The sequence below is a fragment of the Rana temporaria genome, chromosome 10, assembly GCF_905171775.1.
Source record: "Rana temporaria chromosome 10, aRanTem1.1, whole genome shotgun sequence".
Lineage (NCBI taxonomy): Eukaryota > Metazoa > Chordata > Amphibia > Anura > Ranidae > Rana > Rana temporaria.
The window spans coordinates 23168342-23187109 of record NC_053498.1 but is presented as its reverse complement, the minus strand read 5'-3'; the positions used below and the strand labels follow the sequence as shown (position 1 = coordinate 23187109).

At 51.3% G+C, this 18768-nt stretch overlaps 1 protein-coding gene across 1 annotated transcript in view; it reads right to left on the bottom strand.

The window, feature by feature from the left end:
• The window catches only part of LOC120916441 (serine/threonine-protein phosphatase 2A 65 kDa regulatory subunit A alpha isoform), a 34981-nt gene extending 30198 nt beyond the window's left edge, over positions 1 to 4783 (bottom strand). The window contains exons 1-3 of the mRNA XM_040327413.1: positions 4634 to 4783; positions 2676 to 2766; positions 691 to 791 (exon numbers count right to left, since the gene is read on the bottom strand). Of these exons, the coding sequence (XP_040183347.1) occupies positions 691 to 791; positions 2676 to 2766; positions 4634 to 4711 (270 nt within the window). The 5' untranslated portion in view covers positions 4712 to 4783. The remainder of the gene's footprint in view (positions 1 to 690; positions 792 to 2675; positions 2767 to 4633) is intronic.
• Between the last annotated feature and the right edge of the window lie 13985 nt (positions 4784 to 18768).

Genomic DNA, 18768 nt, shown 5'->3' with positions numbered 1-18768 from the left:
CCTTGCTAAAGAAGTTGAGGGTAAAGGGTGATGGACTGGCCAAGCATGTCTCCAGACCTAAACCCTATTGAGCATCTGTGGGGCATCCTCAAAAGGAAGGTGGAGGAGCGCAAGGTCTCCAACATCCACCAGCTCTGTGATGTCATCATGGAGGAGTGGAAGAGGACTCCAGTGGCAACCTATGAAGCTATGGTGAGAACTCCATGCCCAAGAGGATTAAGGCAGTGCTGGAAAATAACGGTGGCCACACAAAATATTGACACTTTGGGCCCAATTTGGACATTTTAACTTTTTTTGCCAGCGATTTAGACATTAATGGCCAAATTTACACTGTTATACAAGCTGTACACTCACTACTTTACATTGTAGCAAAGTGTCATTTCTTCAGTGTTGTCACATGAAAAGATAAAATAAAATATTTGAGGGGTGTACTCACTTTTGTGAGATACTGTATATAATGCCTGAGGGGACTGCCAGAGACTGCAGACGTAATAGAGGAAATGAAGGCTGGGAAGATAATATGAAGCTAGGAACATGTTACACGGGGGTAGTAGAGATCAATACGATTACCCGAATCAATGTTCCCACTACAGACTGCTGAGGTCTGAGAGCCACAGGTTGGGCACCAGGGATAAAGATGAAAAGGTCTTATAAATCAGAAATAAGGGCAGCAGATTTAGGGACACCTACCAGTAAGCAGTGTACAAACTCTGGTCCCCCAACCAGTGTAGTGAAGGTCCCCAATTGTTCAGCCAAAGCCAGCAGCACTTCATCTTCATCATAGATCGTATCTGCAAGACAAAAAGGGTCAGTCACCGCTCTGTGCTCTGCCTTTCAGAAGCTCTCAGAAGTATGGCCAAAAGAGCTTTGCCCGTCCCTCTCATTTAAACCCCTCCACAGTGTAACAATCTGCTAGTAACAATTTAATATATAAAAGTAAGCACACCATTTGGGTTGATTTACTAAAACTGGAGAGTGCAAAATCTGGTGCAGGTCTGCATAGCAGCCAATCCACTTCTGACTTCAGCTTGCTCAATTAAGTTTTAACAAAAACAATAAATGGAAGCAGATTGGTTACTATGCAGAGCTGCACCAGATTTTGCAATCTCCAACCCCCCCCCCATATTTAAGATAAGAGTCTCCAGTGTTATCTGTAGTATTTCTGAAGCTAATCTTTTCCACACTACCATAACAAGGCCTTTTACTGCACTGGATCTTTGTGCGGGGGGGGCAGCCATCTTTGTAGAGATCATGGTTTGGCTCCCATATGTCAGCGTTGCCCCCAATGACTGGTAGGAAATATTCAAAAACAATCAGGAAAACATATATCCACAAAATGAATGAAGCAGGGAGATCCTCACACTGCAGGTTCTCATTTACAGCTTCCTCTCCAGCAAGGAGAGCACTCCAAATCTGAATAAACTAACATCTAATATAAACACCCCAGCACCAATATTACTGCCTTCTCATGTGTGGATTGTCCCTTTGAGAATCCTTATTCTACAAGTTATCCTTCTCTGACCTTATACCTCTATGCTACCAGCCTTCTTCGGTAACTTGAAGCCTCCTGGGTAACAAAAGGAGTAAATTACATCTAGCTTTCCTTTTACAACCAATTACTGAACACTTAAAATGCTATATAACCACTCTATAGCAGTTTTACTGCTACGCAGCATCACACACAAACAAAATATATATATATATATATATATACACATACACACACACACACACACACACATATATATATATATATATATACATACATACATACATACATACACACACGTAATCCTGTACTTTCAGGTATCGGTCACAAATGCATGTCGCCGGTGGCTTGCTCCTGCTGTAATTCTACACAGCAGGAGCTGATCAGTGGCTCCCATGGACCCGATGTCTGCCGGCACCCGGGCAGAACGGTGATCTGCCTATGTAAACAAGGCAGATGGCCGATTTGTCAGTAGGGAAGGAATTAATCCATGCCTTCCCCTAGTAAAAGCACATTCCACACTGTTGGAAAACACTGGCTAGGCACACCGTGAACACTCATCACCCTCGATGTTTAACCCCTTCCCTGCTGGTGTCATTAGTACAGTGACAGCGCATATTTTTATCACTGTGTCACTGGTCCTCAATAAGTGTCAGGTAATGTCCCAACTGTCCACTACAATATCTTCCGGAGGACAAGTTATAGAGCAGTGATGGCGAACCTTGGCACCCCAGATGTCCATGGGTACCTGTCCCCCCCCCCCCCCTGAATGGTGCCAAATGGGGGGGGCTCCGCTTTAAAGTCACAGCGACTTTAAAGTAGTTCATCCACTACTTTGGTCCGACTTGCAGGGCCAAAGACTTCAAGCTTAACCCCCCCTTAAAAGTTGCATGAAAGTCGTACCAGAATGTTTTACAAGCAACAGTGGTGCAAACGTGGGTCTGCATTTGCAGAGGGACAACAAGTCACAACCAAGTTGCACCCCAAAGTTGCATGACTTTGGAGTTGTACAAGTGTGAACGGAGCCTTAGAGAAAAACACTTTTTGGGTATGAAGAATCATGTGACCCATTTTCCTGTATAGGCAAGAGGCAGCATCTCTTTCATAATTGGTGTAAACAGTAAATGCCATTTTCGATCATAGGCAAAAGAAAAGTCGGTTCTCTTCTCCCATAAGACACACTTACCTGTCAGGAATGGCAGAAGCTCACTGCGGGTCCTTTCTACACCCAAAGCCAAAGCAATCGTGGAGAGCTTCTTAATACTGTTCAGACGGAGCTGCAGACAAAGAAGAAATAATGTCAGGACCTCCAAAGTGACTACAGGGGGACCAGGGCTTTTTTTTCCCCCTCAGAGAATAGAGTGCAGGTACCCCCCTCTTCCAAGTCACCACTTGTTTCTACCCCCTACCCAAATCCAAAGACCGTTCCATCTCCAAAGACTGTTCCATGGTTCCACCCCAAAGGACCGTTCCATGGTTCCACCCCCCTACCCACCTCCAGGGACCGTTCCACCCCCCTACCCACCTCCAAAGACCGTTCCACCCCCCTACCCACCTCCAAGGGACCGTTCCACCCCCCTACCCACCTCCAAGGGACCGTTCCACCCCCCTACCCACCTCCAAGGGACCGTTCCACCCCCCTACCCACCTCCAAGGGACCGTTCCACCCCCCTACCCACCTCCAAGGGACCGTTCCACCCCCCTACCCACCTCCAAGGGACCGTTCCACCCCCCTACCCACCTCCAAGGGACCGTTCCACCCCCCTACCCACCTCCAAGGGACCGTTCCACCCCCCTACCCACCTCCAAGGGACCGTTCCACCCCCCTACCCACCTCCAAGGGACCGTTCCACCCCCCTACCCACCTCCAAGGGACCGTTCCACCCCCCTACCCACCTCCAAGGGACCGTTCCACCCCCCTACCCACCTCCAAGGGACCGTTCCACCCCCCTACCCACCTCCAAGGGACCGTTCCACCCCCCTACCCACCTCCAAGGGACCGTTCCACCCCCCTACCCACCTCCAAGGGACCGTTCCACCCCCCTACCCACCTCCAAGGGACCGTTCCACCCCCCTACCCACCTCCAAGGGACCGTTCCACCCCCCCTACCCACCTCCAAGGGACCGTTCCACCCCCCTACCCACCTCCAAGGGACCGTTCCACCCCCCTACCCACCTCCAAGGGACCGTTCCACCCCCTTACCCAGCTCAAAGGACCGTTCCACCCCCTTACCCACCTCCAAGGACTGTTCCATGGTTCCACCACCTACCCACCTCCCAGTACCACCCCTTTTAAGGAAAACAAAACCAAGTATCATTTAGTGGTGCTAGGTAGCTTGTATGGAATTTGTTAAGGAGAACATTAAAAGCAGTAAAATAGATCCCCTACAGAGAACAATAACCAAACAATGGATCCCCTGGAACACTGTGAGGGGCCCCCTCCACCTCAAGCCTGAGGGCCAATACACCAAGTGTACACTGTGAGGGGCCCCTCCACCTCAAACCTGCGGGACAATACACTTGAAGCGTACATGGTGAGGGGCCCTGCTACCCCCAGGCTGACACTGTCAGGGGCCCTTGACTTCAGGTTACCCCAATACTGTTAAGGGGGAACATACTTTTTTTAATTCTACAAGGTAAGGGCCCCCCATACTGACACTGAGGGGCCCCCCATACTGACACTGAGGGGCCCCTCCACCTCAGGAACCCTTTTGTCTAACAGGGTAAGGGCCCCTCAAATTAACCACTGTAGGGTCCCCTCCGCCTCAAGCCTGCGGACTGAGGGCCCCCGTTGATGGCCAGGGGCCAAAACGCTTTCAGTGTACAGGGTAAGGGCCCCTTCTCCTCCACACTGACACTGTGAGGGGCCCCTGACTTCAGGCCCCCCGATACAGATGAGGTGATCATACTTTTTATCCCTCCACTTTATGCCTGAGGGCCCCCTTGATGGTCAGGGGCCAAAACACAGTCATCATACATAGTAAAGGCCCCTCCACCTCTGCATGCATGATAAGGGCCCTCCTTACACTATGAGGGGCCCCTCTACAGGAATAGAAGGTGAATGACTCCCCCTCAGGGTAAGGGCCCCTCCTGAGGCCTACAATGCCCCCAGCCGGCGGCAGTAGTAGTATCATGTCTCCTCACCTGCACGTCCTCATTCCGCAGCTCATCGATGAGGACGGCGATGGGATACAGAGAATCGTCCCCGTCAGAAGCAGCCATGATCGCTTCTTCCTGCCAGGCGGAGAGTGTGGGGGGAGGAACTGAGGACGGGGGCGCCGAGTCTGTCACGCAGGGGAAGCAAGCCACGCCCAGAAATCTAATGTTTATAGAGCAACGCGCCCTGCAACCACCAGGAGGGGAGGAGGAGCCAAGGATGCATCCGACGCAATGCACATGCGCAAAACGTTACGTCACTCCAGCTGCGCCTGCTGTACCGATCAGCTGTCGAGACGTATAGAACGGGCATGCGCAGTTCATCGAAAGCGTTTCCCTGACGAAAGTTTTCCTTTCGTCCTTCTGATGAAAGGAAAGCCATGGAGAGCGCGCGTAGAGACAGAATCCAAATGTAAGATTCTGCCTCGCTCTCTGTGGTGTGACGCATAGAATGGGCATGCGCAGTCCGCATCTTGGACACAGACGTAAGGGAGAACTCCTTCGGGGACACAGACGTAAGGGAGAACTTTGCGGGGGACACCGATGTAAGGGAGAACTTCGCCGGGGACACCGATGTAAGAGAGAACTCCGGGGACACCGATGTAAGGGAGAACTCCGGGGACACCGATGTAAGGGAGAACTCCTCCGGGGACACCGATGTAAGGGAGAACTCCTCCGGGGACACCGATGTAAGGGAGAACTCCGCCGGGGACACCAATGTAAGGGAGAACTTCTCTGGGGACGCTGATGAAAGGGGGAACTCCTCCGGGGACACCGATGTAAGACACTGATGTAAGGGAGAACTCCTCCGGGGACACCGACGTAAGGGAGAACTCCGGGGACACCGACGTAAGGGAGAACTCCGGGGACACCGACGTAAGGGAGAACTCCTCCGGGGACACCGATGTAAGGGAGAACTCCTCCGGGGACACCGATGTAAGGGAGAACTCCTCCGGGGACACTGACGTAAGGGAGAACTCCGGGGACACCGATGTAAGGGAGAACTCCGGGGACACCGATGTAAGGGAGAACTCCTCCGGGGACACCGATGTAAGGGAGAACTCCGCCGGGGACACCAATGTAAGGGAGAACTTCTCTGGGGACGCTGATGAAATGGGGAACTCCGCCGGGCACACCGATGTAAGACACTGATGTAAGGGAGAACTCCTCCGGGGACCCCAATGTAAGGGAGAACTCCTCCGGGGACACCGATGTAAGGGAGAACTCCGGGGACACTGATGTAAGGGAGAACTCCTCCGGGGACACCAATGTAAGGGAGAACTCCGGGGACACCAATGTAAGGGAGAACTCCTCCGGGGACACCGACGTAAGGGAGAACTCCGGGGACACCGACGTAAGGGAGAACTTCTCCGGGGACACCGACGTAAGGGAGAACTCCTCCGGGGACACCGATGTAAGGGAGAACTCCTCCGGGGACACCGATGTAAGGGAGAACTCCTCCGGGGACACCGATGTAAGGGAGAACTCCTCCGGGGACACCGACGTAAGGGAGAACTTCTCCGGGGACACCGACGTAAGGGAGAACTCCGGGGACACCGATGTAAGGGAGAACTCCGCCGGGGACACCGATGTAAGGGAGAACTCCTCCGGGGACACCGATGTAAGGGAGAACTCCGCCGGGGACACCAATGTAAGGGAGAACTTCTCTGGGGACGCTGATGAAATGGGGAACTCCGCCGGGCACACCGATGTAAGACACTGATGTAAGGGAGAACTCCTCCGGGGACACCGATGTAAGGGAGAGCTCTTTCGGGGACACCGATGTAAGGGAGAACTCCGGGGACACCGATGTAAGGGAGAACTCCGGGGACACTGATGTAAGGGAGAACTCCTCCGGGGACACCGATGTAAGGGAGAACTCCGGGGACACTGATGTAAGGGAGAACTCCTCCGGGGACACCAATGTAAGGGAGAACTCCGGGGACACCGATGTAAGGGAGAACTCCTCCGGGGACACCGATGTAAGGGAGAACTCCGCCGGGGACACCGATGTAAGGGAGAACTCCTCCGGGGACACCGATGTAAGGGAGAACTCCTCCGGGGACACCGATGTAAGGGAGAACTCCGGGGACACTGATGTAAGGGAGAACTCCTCCGGGGACACCGATGTAAGGGAGAACTCCGGGGACACTGATGTAAGGGAGAACTCCTCCGGGGACACCAATGTAAGGGAGAACTCCGGGGACACCGATGTAAGGGAGAACTCCTCCGGGGACACCGATGTAAGGGAGAACTCCGCCGGGGACACCGATGTAAGGGAGAACTCCTCCGGGGACACTGATGTAAGGGAGAACTCCGCCGGGGACACCGATGTAAGGGAGAACTCCTCCGGGGACACTGATGTAAGGGAGAACTCCGCCGGGGACACCGATGTAAGGGAGAACTCCTCCGGGGACACCGATGTAAGGGAGAACTCCGCCGGGGACACCAATGTAAGGGAGAACTTCTCTGGGGACGCTGATGAAATGGGGAACTCCGCCGGGCACACCGATGTAAGACACTGATGTAAGGGAGAACTCCACCGGGGACACCGATGTAAGGGAGAACTCCTCCGGGGACACCGATGTAAGGGAGAACTCCTCCGGGGACACCGATGTAAGGGAGAACTCCTCCGGGGACACCGATGTAAGGGAGAGCTCTTTCGGGGACACCGATGTAAGGGAGAACTCCGGGGACACCGATGTAAGGGAGAACTTCTCTGGGGACACCGACGTAAGGGAGAACTCCTTCGGGGACACCGATGTAAGGGAGAACTCCTCCGGGGACACCGATGTAAGGGAGAACTCCTCCGGGGACACCGATGTAAGGGAGAACTCCTCCGGGGACACCGATGTAAGGGAGAACTCCTCCGGGGACACCGATGTAAGAGAGAACTCCTCCGGGGACACCGATGTAAGAGAGAACTCCTCCGGGGACACCGATGTAAGGGAGAACTCCTCCGGGGACACCGATGTAAGGGAGAACTCCGAGGACACCGATGTAAGGGAGAACTCCTCCGGGGACACCGATGTAAGGGAGAACTCCTCCGGGGACACTGACGTAAGCAGCGGCGGTGCGTCCATAGAGGGCGCTGGAGCACCCCACCCCTCTGGCTCTCGCACCGCCACTGATTACAATAACATACATTCATTGCATTGCATGAATCTATGATATTGTTGCCGGCCGCTGGTCTATTCAGATGGCCGGACCTTAAGCGCCGGCCACCTGAATAACAGTAGCTGGTTGGCTGTGCGGAAGTGCCTATCAGAAGCCAGCGGCTCTGATAGGCTTTCCGAGTACAGCCCTCAGCCTTGCGGATGCTTATCCAGAGAACGTACGGGGGGTGCAATCCTTGGATAAGACTGACAGGGGTCTCAGCCAATCAGGTTCACCGGTTCTGGTTATCAGTAACCTGATTGGCTGAAGCGTCATCCAGGGCGGGAGAAGACATCGAGGGACGTGGAAAGACTAGGAGGATGGCTGACTTCCAGAAAGGTGAGTGCTGGGGGGGGGGGATTTTACAGGGCACAGCGGCGACAATGGGGACAATGGGCACAGTGGTGGCAATTAAAGGGCACAGTGGTGACAATTGGCACAGTGGTGACAATTGATGGGCACAGTGGCTGCGTTTGATGGCATGGAACAGTGGTGACAATTGATGGCACAGTGGCTGCATTTGATGGGCACAGTGAGGCTGCAATTTTTTTTTTTTTTTCGTTTGCGCCCCCCAAAAACTTTGAGCACCAGCCGCCACTGGACGTAAGGGAGAACTCCGGGGACACTGATGTAAGGGAGAACTCCTCCGGGGACACCAATGTAAGGGAGAACTCCGGGGACACCGATGTAAGGGAGAACTCCTCCGGGGACACTGACGTGAGGGAGAACTCCGCCGGGGACACCGATGTAAGGGAGAACTCCTCCGGGGACACCGATGTAAGGGAGAACTCCGGGGACACTGATGTAAGGGAGAACTCCTCCGGGGACACCGATGTAAGGGAGAACTCCAGGGACACTGATGTAAGGGAGAACTCCTCCGGGGACACCGATGTAAGGGAGAACTCCGGGGACACCGATGTAAGGGAGAACTCCTCCGGGGACACTGACGTAAGGGAGAACGCCGCCGGGGACACCGATGTAAGGGAGAACTCCTCCGGGGACACTGACGTAAGGGAGAACTCCGCCGGGGACACCGATGTAAGGGAGAACTCCTCCGGGGACACCGATGTAAGGGAGAACTCCGCCGGGGACACCAATGTAAGGGAGAACTTCTCTGGGGACGCTGATGAAATGGGGAACTCCGCCGGGCACACCGATGTAAGACACTGATGTAAGGGAGAACTCCTCCGGGGACACCGATGTAAGGGAGAACTCCTCCGGGGACACCGATGTAAGGGAGAACTCCGAGGACACCGATGTAAGGGAGAGCTCTTTCGGGGACACCGATGTAAGGGAGAACTCCGGGGACACCGATGTAAGGGAGAACTTCTCTGGGGACGCTGATGAAATGGGGAACTCCGCCGGGCACACCGATGTAAGACACTGATGTAAGGGAGAACTCCTCCGGGGACACCGATGTAAGGGAGAGCTCTTTCGGGGACACCGATGTAAGGGAGAACTCCGGGGACACCGATGTAAGGGAGAACTTCTCTGGGGACACCGACGTAAGGGAGAACTCCTTCGGGGACACCGATGTAAGGGAGAACTCCTTCGGGGACACCGATGTAAGGGAGAACTCCTCCGGGGACACCGATGTAAGGGAGAACTCCTCCGGGGACACCGATGTAAGGGAGAACTCCTCCGGGGACACCGATGTAAGGGAGAACTCCTCCGGGGACACCGATGTAAGAGAGAACTCCTCCGGGGACACCGATGTAAGGGAGAACTCCTCCGGGGACACCGATGTAAGAGAGAACTCCTCCGGGGACACCGATGTAAGGGAGAACTCCTCCGGGGACACCGATGTAAGGGAGAACTCCACCGGGGACACCGACGTAAGCAGCGGTGGTGCGTCCATAGAGGGCGCTGGAGCACCCCACCCCTCTGGCTCTCGCACCGCCACTGATTACAATAACATACATTCATTGCATTGCATGAATCTATGATATTGTTGCCGGCCGCTGGTCTATTCAGATGGCCGGACCTTAAGCGCCGGCCACCTGAATAACAGTAGCTGGTTGGCTGTGCGGAAGTGCCTATCAGAAGCCAGCGGCTCTGATAGGCTTTCCGAGTACAGCCCTCAGCCTTGCGGATGCTTATCCAGAGAATGTACGGGGGGTGCAATCCTTGGATAAGACTGACAGGGGTCTCAGCCAATCAGGTTCACCGGTTCTGGTTATCAGTAACCTGATTGGCTGAAGCGTCATCCAGGGCGGGAGAAGACATCGAGGGACGTGGAAAGACTAGGAGGATGGCTGACTTCCAGAAAGGTGAGTGCTGGGGGGGTTTTACAGGGCACAGCGGCGACAATGGGGACAATGGGCACAGTGGTGGCAATTAAAGGGCACAGTGGTGACAATTGGCACAGTGGCGACAATTGATGGGCACAGTGGCTGCATTTGATGGCATGGAACAGTGGTGACAATTGATGGGCACAGTGGCTGCATTTGATGGCATGGAACAGTGGTGACAATTGATGGGCACAGTGGCTGCGTTTGATGGCATGGCACAGTGGTGACAATTGATGGCACAGTGGCTGCATTTGATGGGCACAGTGAGGCTGCAATTTTTTTTTTTTTTTCGTTTGCGCCCCCCAAAAACTTTGAGCACCAGCCGCCACTGGACGTAAGGGAGAACTCCGTCGGGGACACCGATGTAAGGGAGAACTCTGCTGAGGACACCGATGTAAGGGAGAACTCTGCTGAGGACACCGATGTAAGGGAGAACTCAAAGTCCAAAGTCGGAGGCTTTAACATGATAACTTGTGGTCCCGTTTGATGGTGAACGCTCGAGCATCAAAGAAGAAGAGGGCCTATTAAAGTGCTGCACACTCCATTCTGCGGAGGATGGACAGCGGCACATCATTATAATTGTACACATCTGCCAGCTGATGTCCCGTGAGTGAAAGGTTTTAAGCTGCGGACTATTGGTCCTGTCTGATGGTGACAATCAATAGACATAGATGAGCGAGTTTGGGGGTGGAGGACTGGCCTGCACAGAGTCCTGATCTCAATCCGATAAATCACAGTGGAGACTGCAAGCCAGTCCTTTTCGTCCAACATCAGTGGCTGACCTCACAAACGCACTTCTGGAAGAATGGTCAAACATTCCCATAGACACACTCCTAAACCTTGTAGACAGCTTTCTCAGAAAGAAGAGGTGAAGATGTTATAGCTGCAAAGGGCGGGGCCAACTCAATATTGATTGAATCATACAGACTAAGACTGGGATGTTATTAAAGTTCATGTGCATGTAAAGGCAGGCGTCCCAATACTTTTGGTAATATAGTGTAGCTATGCCTGCTAAAGGGGCCAGCCTGAGGACTGTACTGCGTATGGGCGGCCTGTAATTAGTCTCATTAGTACAGTGATAGAGTAGGACAGGGATATGCCATTAGCGGTCCTCCCAGCTGTTGAAAAACTACAAGTCCCATCATGCCTCTGCCTCTGGGTGTCATGCTTGTGGCTGTCAGTCTTGCTATGCCTCATGGAACTTGTAGTTCTGCAACAGCTGGAGGTCCGCTAATTGCATATCTGGTATTAGCCACTAAAGGACCGCCGCACGACGATATACGGCGACAGAATGGCACGGCTGGGCACATGGACGTACCTGTACGTCCCCTTTAAGAGCCCAGCCGTGGGTCGCGAGCGCGCCGCTGTCGGCTCGCTTGTGACCCGGTCCGAAGCTCTGTGATCGCGCCCGCGTACCTGATCGCCGCCGGTGTCCTGCGATCAGGTCACAGGAGCTGAAGAACGGGGAGAGGTGAGTGTAAACAAACCTTCCCCGTTCTTCTGTGTGGCTTGTCACTGATCGTCTGTTCCCTGATATAGAACGACGATCAGTGACGTCACACGTCCAGCCCCACCCCCCTACAGTTAGAAAAAACACATTAGTACACACTTAACCCTTTAGCGCCCCCTAGTGGTTAACCCATTCACTGCCATCGTCATTTTCACAGTAATCAGTGCATTTTTATAGCACTTTTCGCTGTGAAAATTACAATGGTACCAAAAATGTGTCAATAGTGTCCGCCGTAATGTCGCAGTCACGAAAACAAAAATCACCGATCGCCGCCATTACTAGTAAAAAAAATATTAAAATAATTAATAAAAATGCCATAAAACTATCCCCTATTTTGTAGACGCTATAACTTTTGCGCAAACCAATCAATAAACGCTTATTGCGAATTTTTTTTTTACGAAAAATATGTAAAAGAATACGTATCGGCCTAAACTGAGGAAAAAAAATTTTTTTTTATATTTTTGGGGGATATTTATTATAGCAAAAAGTAAAAAATATTGAATTTTTTTCAAAATTGACGCTCTATTTTGGTTTATAGCGCAAAAAATAAAAAACGCAGAGGTGATCAAATACCACCAAAAGAAAGCTCTATTTGTGGGGAAAAAAGGACGCCAATTTTGTTTGGGAGCCACGTCGCACGACCGCGCAATTGTCAGTTAAAGCGACGCAGTGCCGAATCGCAAAGGGGCCAGGTCCTTAACCTGCATATTGGTCCGGGGCTTAAGCGGTTAACACTGATCATTGCATTAGTATCAGTTAGTTAGCCGCCAGACCCCCCCCCCCCCAGGGAAAGTTAGTGTCAGATTGTCTGCCGCACTATCACATCCCATTATAGGTCGCTGATCGCCTCCATTACTATTTTTTTAATTGCTAGCTGTCACAGTGGCGGAGGGGGGTCTGTCCTTTCAGAAGATGTTACACCCTCAGTATAGGTGGAACATGTTATGAAACGTGAAGAAGTTATCTTTTTAAAAAATAAGTGCCTATCCTGTTTAAAACCCGGGAAAAACAATGGCCCAGATTCTCGTAGATCGGGCGTATCTCTGCGGCGGCGTAACGTATGTCATCTACGTTACGCCGCCGCAAGTTTTTCATGCAAGTGCTTTATTCACAAAGCACTTGCGTGTAAAGTTGCGGCGGCGTAACGTAATTCACCCGGCGCAAGCCCGCCTAATTCAAATTCGGCGGGTAGGGGGTGTGTAGCATTTAAATTAAGCGCGTTCCCGCGCCGAACGTACTGCGCATGCGCCGTCCGAAAAATATCCCAGGGTGCATTGCTCCAAATGACGTTATTGGTTTCGACAAGAACGTAAATGGCGTCCAGCTTCATTCTCGGACGACTTACGCAAACAACGTAAATTTATAAACTTTGACGCAGGAACGGCGGCCATACTTAACATTGGTTGCCCCCCAAATAGCAGGGGCAACTTTACGCCGGAAAAACCTAACGTAAACATCGTAACTTCACTGCGTCGGCCGCGCGTACGTTTGGGAATTTGCGTATCTAGCTAATTTGCATATTTGACAAGGAAAACGACGGAGGCGACACCTAGCGGACAAAAAAAATTGCATTTAAGATCCGACGGCGTAAGAGCCTTACGCCTGTCGGATCTAATGGATATCTATGCGTAACTGATTCAGAATCAGTCGCATTGATACGACGGCCCAGATTAGGACTTACGACGACGTACATGGCGTTGCACCGTCGTAAGCCCTTTGAGAATCTGGGCCAATGTCTCACCCTGCTCTGCACATGCTCAGTTGTTCTCTATTTTTAGGCACTGCCGAGTTTGTAGAGGCCAATCTGGTCACAGCCTTAAATTCGGAATTAAACCCCACAATACTTTACAGCCAAGGAAGCTGCTGCTGTTTGATCTGAAACTGCCATGGTGCTGCGCATGTGATCAGTTATGACACCAGCCATTTGATGGTTTAACAATTTGGTTGTGGAAACCAAATGTGACAGCTAGCAATCCCGGCATTCCAGGAATGTATCTGGTTAGTCCTGCTTTATTATTTACTGCTGCTCAGGGGCTCTGGGCTTCAGAAAAATGGCAACCTCCAGCAAGAAGAAACAGGAGCAATTGCTGGATTTAATTTACAACACACGCTCATTTTGGTAGCGTAATGTGGAATGTTCCTTGCTCAAGAACATTATATTGTACATATACGTCGGTAGAATGGCACGACTGCTCAAAGCAACGTACTGTATTTATCGGCGTATACCGCGCACTTTTTTGCCCTGAAATTCAGGGCAAAATCGTGGGTGCGCGATATACGCAGAGTTTGAATCACTGCGCCAGCATATACCGAGCGCAGTACACTCGGGTATAGTCGGGCAGGCTCGGCTCCTCTCGCGGTCACGTCCTGTACGTACAGGACGTGACCGCGAGAGGAGCCGCGCCTACCCGAGTGTACTGCGCTCGGTATATGCCGGCGCAGTGGTTCAAACTCGGCACGGGAAGGACACCGCCGAAGGACGCCGGACCCGACGAGGACGACACCACCGAAGCCGCAGACGGACGCCGGACCCAACGAGGCCGCCGATGGACGCCGCGCAAGACACCAAAACTGTAAGTACTAAAATGTTTTTTTTACAAAAATGTGGGTCCACATTAAGGATGCGCGCTATACGCCGGAGCGCGCAATACCCCGATAAATACGGTATATTTACGTCACTTTGAATTTTCCCTGCCCTGAGCTCCGTGACCGTGGGACCCTTGGACTCGATGTCCGCCGGTATCCCGCGATCGTGTCACAGAGCTGCAGCACAGGGGGATGCCTATGTAAACAAGGCATTTCCCTGTTCTGCCTAGCATCATGACATAGATCTACTGCTCCCTGTCATCGGGAGCAGTGATCAGTGTCGTGTCACCTGTAGCCCAGCCCCCCCCCACAGTTAGAATCACTCCCTAGGACACATTTAACCCCTGCCTCGCCCACTCGTGGTTAACCCCTTTACTGCCAGTGTCATTTACACAGTAATCAGTGCGTTTTTACAGCACTGATCTCTGTATAAATGACAATGGTCGCAAAATAGCGTCAAAAGTGTCCGATGTGTCCGCAGTAATGTCAGTCACGATAATTGTTTTTTAAAAAAAACGCTAATCGCCACCATTACTAATAAAACAAATAAATAATTATTTCTCCCTGGTGTGGAGTGTCGTGCTCGCCCCCCTCCCTTGGACTACGGGAGAGTCAGGACGCTCTCTACGTTGCAGATAGAGAAAGGAGCTGTGTGTTAGTGGGCGTCCTGACTCTCCTGTAGTCCAAGGGAGGGGGGGCGAGCAACGACACTCCACACCAGGGAGAAAGCCTCGCATTACTGTGTGGAGTTACAGACAGAAGAACAGGAAGTGAGGATTTCTCAGAAGAAATAAGGACATTTAAAAGCAAAATGGAAGGATGAGGTAAGTGAAGGAGGACTGCACTAAGGGAAAGGAAGATATTTAGGGGGAAAAAAAAAATTGTACCTTTACAACCCCTTTAAGGCAAGATCTTCCATGACTATGTGCCCAATGCCAGTAAGTTTTCCTATAGACTGGGTAAGGGCTCACGCACATGGGCACATTCTCTTCTATAACACAATGTATTTTTGGTGTCCGGGTGCTGGGTAAAGCCATCCATAGATCTGAATGGGTGAAGGCGGCTGTATGCAGCTATGCACTGCTTCTTGTGTAAATTGGCACATGTGTAGAGATGTAATGTCCTGAATGCACAGTATCCGCACCTACACATATCGGGCACCAAAATACACAGCCTGTTTATGCTGTATGGGTCAATGTGCCCATGTGCATGAAATCTTTATTAACCACTTGAGACCCGCGCTATTGACAAAAGATGTCAACAGCGCGGCTCTCAAGTGCCAAGTGGACGTCATTTAAAGTGCATTACCCGCACGCGCCCCTGAGGACCGCGCAGTGGGTAAACACTGTCCCGGCGCATCGCTGGGAAGCCGATGCGTGTACCTTGGGGCCGCGATGTCCGCCGGGTACACACGATCGTCAGGAACACAGCAGGGACGTGGATCTGTGTGTGTAAACACAGAGCTCCACGTGCTGTCAGAGGAGAGGAGACCGATCTGTGTCCCTTGTACATAGAGACACAGCATCGGTCACCCCCCTCCCCCCACACAGTTAGAACACACACAGGATACACATTTAACCCCTTCCTCACCCCCTAGTGTTAACCCCTTCACTGCCAGTCACATTTATACAGTAATTAGTGCATTTTTATAGCACTGCTCGCTGTATAAATGTGAATGGTCCCAAAATTGTGTCAAAAGTGTCCGATATGTCCGCCGCAATATCGCAGTCCCAATAAAAATCACAGATCGTCGCCGTTACTAGTAAAAAAAAAAAAAAAAAAATCATAATTCTGTTCCCCATTTTGTAGGCGCTATGACTTTTGCGCAAACCAGTCGCTTATTGCGATTTTTTTTTTTTTAAATAGGGTATTATAGCAACAAGTAAAAAATATATATATTTTTTTTAAATTGTCGCTCTTTTTTTGTTTATAGCGCAAAAACTAAAAACCGCAGAGGTGATCAAATACCACCAAAATAAAGCTCTATTTGTGGGGAAAAAAGGACGCCAATTTTGTTTGGGAGCCACGTCGCATGACCGCGCAAATGTCAGTTAAAGCGACGCAGTGCCGGAAGCTGAAATTTCGCCTGGGCACGAAGGGGGTTTATGTGCCCAATAAGCAAGTGGTTAAAAAAAAAATCCTTTCCATCAAAAACTGAATGAGGAAAAAAACGATCAGCGACAAAAATTTGCATTTATTAACCTGGACAGATATCTGGAGTCACAGAGAATGTTTTCTAGCAAGAGCCTCATTTCACCTTTTTTTTTTTATTTAGGCATTTACAGTACATAGTCCGGGAACTTCTCATCAACCAGCCAGGAGCGTCATTACGCCAATCACTGCTCATCAGTGTCTCTGGTCTAGAACATGACAGTCCGATGATGTAGGTGACCACAGGATATGTACAGGACTCCAGTTTGCCTTCAGTGGTCACATTCCTTTACACACTGACACGATATGCAGAATGGTGGCCTTTTTGTGGTTCCATCATAATCATGCCGTATATAAAATAAAAAATAAGAGAAACAACCCTGAGTGCCGCACACCATCAGAACACAACAGTCACTATAGTAGAAACAGCCTCAGCACGGCTCTGTCCAGGCCATGCCCCCAACGTATTTTGCCCCACCCATAGGGCTTAGTGATAGAGGACCCGACCTGTGGGTGGGGCGAAACGTGTTAGTGGAGCATTACCTGTACAGAGAGGCGGGATGAGGCTGCTTCTAGGGTTGTACCGATATCGGTCCGGTTGCACAAATACTCCGGATACAAAATGAATGGGCTCAAATCGCACTGCAAAGAATCGCATGCGATTTCCTGCACCCCTCCAGTGTCTGTGAACCTAGTATAGAAAGGGAAGCGCCATCTAGTGCAGCAATAGGCAGTTTTTTTTATGTTTTAACTACTCACATTAAAAAGTACATATCACAGCGATGGCGAACCTTGGCACCTCAGATGTTTTGGAACTACATTTCCCATGATGCTCAGCTAGACTGCAGTGTAGTTGAGAATCATGGGAAATGTAGTTCCAAAACATCTGGGGTGCCAAGGTTCGCCATCACTGACATATCATATCAAATCCAAATCTGCATGGTGTCCCTGTCCCGCCGATGATAGAAAACCACGGCTGTTGGAGGTGCTCACAAGGCTGGAGAAGATGCACAGGCTGGTCCACCCCCAAGCTGGCATCACTTCTGCCCTATACCCACAAGGGTCCCGAAACTTCTCCTCCAGCCCTATACGTGGGTTTTCCCATCATCGGCAGGACAGGGACACCATGCAGATTTAGATTTGACGAGATATGTACTTTTTAATTGGAGTTGTTCTAACATGTTTAAAGCGTAGTTCCACCCAAAAGTGGAACTTACGCTTTTTGGAACCCTCCCCCCCTCCAGTGTCACGTTTGACACCTTTCGGGTGGGGGGGATTGGGCGCAGATACCTGTATAAAACAGGCATTTGCACCACTTCTAGGTATTGACTCCCGCAGGAGTCACGCCCCTTCGCGTCACCCCCCTGCTGTCTTCTGGGAAACGCATTGTTCCCAGGAGAGAGCGGGGACCAGTGACGGCTCGCTGCGCACTTGCGCATGCGCAGTAGGGAACCGGGCAATGAAGCCTTGATTCCCTTTACGAGCATTGCGGCGGCAGCATCCGAGGACTGAGCAATTGCTCGTCCTCATCTGCCGACTTCGCATGCGTGCTGGACAGGTAAGTGTTCATTTTCTAAAAGTCAGGAGCTGCAGTATTTGTAGCTGCTGGCTTTAAAAAAAAAAAAAAAAATTGGGGGGGTCCTCCGATTTAATAAAATGCCCATTGCGGCACTAGATGGCGCTTCCATTTCTATACCAGGTTCACACACAGGAGTGGTGGGGGGAAATTGCCTGCAATTCTGACAAGAATTGCACCGCATTCTTGTTCAAATCACATGCGATTCTTTGCAGTGCGATTTCAACCCAAATTCATTTTGTATGGGCTTAAATCGCACCGTAAAGGTATCGGTTTCGCTACTGGCGAGTACTTAAAGCGGAGTTCCACCCAAAAATAGGTATCTGCTCCGGAAAAGCAGAAGTTCTATCTAATACAGGTATTTTCTCCCACTTCCGGCGATCTACGTCCTCCGGGACCAGCGAGGACGTGCAGCGCGACTCGCGCATGCGTAATAGAGAACCAGGCTGTGAAGCCGCTCCTGAAGATGATGGAGCCTCCACCCCGAGAGCCGAGGGACGTGTCGGCTTTGGGCGAGGACATCGCAGGCTCCCAGGACAGGTAAGTGTTCATATTTTAAAAGTCAGCAGCTGCAGTATTTGTAGCTGCGGACTTTCAAAAAGAAAAAAAAAAGTTTGGCGGAGCTCCGATTTAACTGACGCAGTTTTACGGCGGCAGGTCGGCTCTGCTGGGCGAGAGCACGTAGATCTACGTCATCTCTCCCAGCAGCCAATAGGGGGGGGCGCACCCCCGGGATCGCTCGTTACAGAGCGAGAACCGGGAGCTGTGTGTGTAAACACACAGCTCCCAGTCCTGTCAGGGGGAGAAATGCTGATCTTCTGTTCATACAATGTATGAACAGCGATCAATCATT